Source organism: Eimeria mitis, genomic scaffold (genome assembly GCF_000499745.2).
Source record: "Eimeria mitis Houghton genomic scaffold, Emh_scaff5256, whole genome shotgun sequence".
Classification (NCBI taxonomy): domain Eukaryota; phylum Apicomplexa; class Conoidasida; order Eucoccidiorida; family Eimeriidae; genus Eimeria; species Eimeria mitis.
Genome location: NW_013573540.1, coordinates 540 through 3,898, shown reverse-complemented (window position 1 = coordinate 3,898; position 3,359 = coordinate 540). Strand labels below are relative to the sequence as shown.

Here is a 3,359-nt window from a genome sequence, read left to right as displayed (position 1 = left end):
TCATCGACCTCTGGGGCCGCTGCTACGAGCAAACCGTCATCTGCAAACGAGTAAGCTCTATAGCTAGCTGGGTAGCTAGCTGGATAGCTAGCTGGATAGCTAGCTGCATAGCTAGCTGGATAGCTAGCTGACGAGATAGCTGGATAGCTAGCTGACGAGCCAGCAGGATAGCTAGCTGGGTAGCTAGCTGGATAGCTAGCTGGATAGCGATCTGGATAGCTAGCTGGATAGCTAGCTGGATAGCTAGCTGCATAGCTAGCTGGGTAGCTACCTGCATAGCTAGCTGGATAGCTAGCTGGATAGCTAAATGGATAGCTAGCTGGATAGATAGCTGGGTAGCTAGCTGACTAGCTAGCTGGATAGCTAGCTGGATAGCTAGCTGACTAGCTAGCTGGGTAGCTAGCTGGATGGCTAGCTGATTAGCTAGCTAAGTAGCTAGCTGACAAGCTACACAGCTAGCTGGACAGCTAGCTCAAGAACTAGCTAAACAGATAGCTGAGCGGCTGTCCCCTGTCTCCTGCCGAGAGAATTTCGTCCCCGCTGCTGCTGCTGCTGCTGCTGCTGCTGCTGCTGCTGCGTGTTTGTGGTTTGCTGCAGCCGGCGGTAGCGGTGCTGGAGGAGATGGAGGGGGCGAAGACACGTCTCTATGACGACCTCTTCAGGCCGCGCGGGCAGCACANCTGCTGCTGCTGCTGCTGCTGCTGCTGGCGCTGAGGGGCACGGGCTCAGCAGCAGCAGCAGCAGCAGCAACAGCAGCAGCAGCAGCAACAGCAGCAGCAGCCCGGTGTATCCGTCTTGGGAGTGTGTAGGGGGCCTTCTAGGTCCCCCTGAGCTGCCGCTGGATTTGTTTTGTTCTGCTGCAGCAGCAGAAGCAGCAGCAGCAGCAAGCCGGGACGTGGGTGTGCCTTTTGTGGTGCGTTCAGCAGCAGCAAGAAAGGAGACAGCAGCAGCAGCAGCAGCAGCATCGGAGAATGTTGCTGCTGCTGCATGCCCGGGGTGTCTCCGCAGCAGCAGCAGCATCATTATATCTGAAGTTTTGGGGCTGGCACTGCAGCAAACCAGCAGCGCCCGCGTGCGTGCATGCGGGGTGTCGATGCTGGGGTTTCTCTCTCGCGCAGCAACAGCAGAGGTGCTGCTGCAGTCTCTGCTGCCTTTTCTTACTCATCATCTGGGGGATCCGTTCCCCACTGTTCGTGTTGCTGCTGTCAAAGCTCTTGCTGCTGCGCTGCTGCAGCTGCATGCGGCGCTGCAGCACGCGGCCCTCTGCCCGCACAGCAGCACCCAGAGTGCTCTCTGCAGCATCTGCGGCACCGCCTGCAACAGCAGCAGCAGCAGCAACAGCAGCAGCAGCAGCGGCCAGGGACCTGCTGCTGCTGCTGCAGCAGCAGCAGCAACCAAGGCTGGAGCTTCTCTCCGCCGCACGGGAAAGGGAGCAGCGCTGCCGCTGTCAAAGCAGCAGCAGCAGCAGCAGCAGCAGCAGCAGCAGCAGGCAGCAGCAGCAGAGGGTACATCGGATGCAGATGCAGCAGCATTGTTTTGTGGTTTTATTCTTCCTGCTATCCATCGTCTTAGTGCTGCTGATCCTGATGCTGCTGTGCGTGTTGCTGTTGCTGAGCTGCTGCCGCTGATGCTGCTGGCGGTGAAGGCTTGTCTGCATGCTCAGGCCCTCTTGGCGCTTCAGAGAGAACAGCAGCAGCAGCAGCAGCAGCAGCAACAGCAGCAGCAGGAGCAGCAGCAGCAGCAGCAGGAGCAGCAGCAGTACAAGCAGCAGCAGCAGCAGCAGCAGCAGCAACGCGAACGGTCTGCTTCTACTCGCCCAGAAACAGCCTCGCCGCCTCCCGTGGCAGCAAGAGTTGCTGCAGCTCCAACAGCCAGCAGCAGCAGCAGCAGCAGCAGCAGNCAGCAGCAGCAGCAGCAGCAGCAGCAGTACAAGTAACAGCAGCAGCAGCAGCAACAACAGCAGCAGCAGCAGCAGCAGCAGCAGCGAGAACGCTGCTGCAACACCCTCCAGCTTCCTGGTGTCTCCATCGACGGCAGAGACAGATGCTGCAGCGCAGCAGCAGAGACCCCCCCTTGAGGACAGCACGCAGCAGCCGGATGTTGCTGCTGCAGCTGCAGCGGCACCTGCAGCAGCAGCTCCTGCTGCTGTTGCCCCTGTGGGAGAGAATCAATGCAGCAGCAACAGCAGCAGCAACAGCAGCAGCAGCAACAGCAGCAGCAGCAGCAACAACAGCAGCAGCAGCAACAGCAGCAGCAGCAGCGTAGCCCCCACCGCTGGTCGTGAGGGGGAGGAGGCGCATGCAGAGACAGCAGCAGAAGTGTCTCCTTCGGCTGTCTCCCCAGCAAATACACCACCAGCAGACGCAGCAGCTGCTGCAGCAGATGCAGCAACAGCAGCTGCTGCTGCCCCTCCTGCTGCTTGTACTGCAGCAGGACCTGCTGCATCACCACCTGCTGCAGCAGCNCTGCTGCAGCAGCAGGTATATCGTGTGGGGTGTTATTGTCTGAGCGAGCGGAGCAGCAGCTGGGAGAAGCAATAAGCAAGCTGCATGCAGCAGTGCTGCCGACGCTGCAGCAGCAGCTGACGTGTCGCCCGATAGAGCAGCGGCTGGCGCTGCTGCGGGGTCTGCCTGTTCTTGCTGCTGTGCTGGGGCAGCAGCAAACGCATGCGTTGCTGCTGCCGTATCTGATAGTGCAGCTGAACGACTCATGCTCAGGTGTACGCGCAGCTGTGGTGAGGTGTCTGGGGGGCCTCGGGGCCCTCGCGCTGCAGCAGACAGCAGCAAGCTGCATCGTTCCCTGCTGCGAGCAGTGTCTGCGGGATCAGCAGGAGGAGGTTGTTGCTGCTGCTGCTGCTGCACTGACGCAGCTAGCCAGGGATCGTCTCCTTTCTGTCTCCTCTCAGGCAACATACACCTTACTATCGAAGCGAGTGGTGCCGCTGCTGCTGCTGCCGTCGCTGCTGCTGCGAGCTGTGCTGCTGCAGCTTCTTGCTGCGCTGCAGCAGAGCTGGGGACCCGTCCAGACATACGCGTTGCTGCTGCCGCTGCTGCAGCCGGTGCTGCTGCCACACTCACATCTGCTGCTGGTCGACGAAGTAGCAGCAGCACTGAGGCCCCCTCTCTCGCTCAGGCTGCTGCAGCAGCTGCTGCAGCAGCAGCAACCAGGCACTGCAGCAGCACGCCTGCTGTCTCTTCTCTTCTCTCCCGCGGTCCTCAAGGCTGCAGAGAGAGCCCAGAGGAGACACAGACACGGGCGGAGGAGACGCAGCAGCAAGCTCAATACAACTGACAACAGCAGCAGCAGCAGCAGCAGCAACACAGGCAGCAGCAGCAGCAGCAGCAGCAGCAGTGACAGCG

The 3,359-nt window shown here is 60.4% G+C and overlaps 1 protein-coding gene across 1 annotated transcript in view; it reads left to right on the top strand.

Moving 5' to 3' along the window:
• Positions 1–646: 646 nt before the first annotated feature.
• EMH_0080850 (uncharacterized protein) overlaps positions 647–3,359 on the top strand; it is a gene marked incomplete at both ends in the record, with an annotated part of 3,096 nt that continues 383 nt past the window's right edge. Inside the window, 5 exon segments of the mRNA XM_013500309.1 lie at positions 647–679; positions 683–1,899; positions 1,903–1,932; positions 2,012–2,280; positions 2,514–3,359. Coding sequence (XP_013355763.1) covers positions 647–679; positions 683–1,899; positions 1,903–1,932; positions 2,012–2,280; positions 2,514–3,359 — 2,395 coding nt within the window.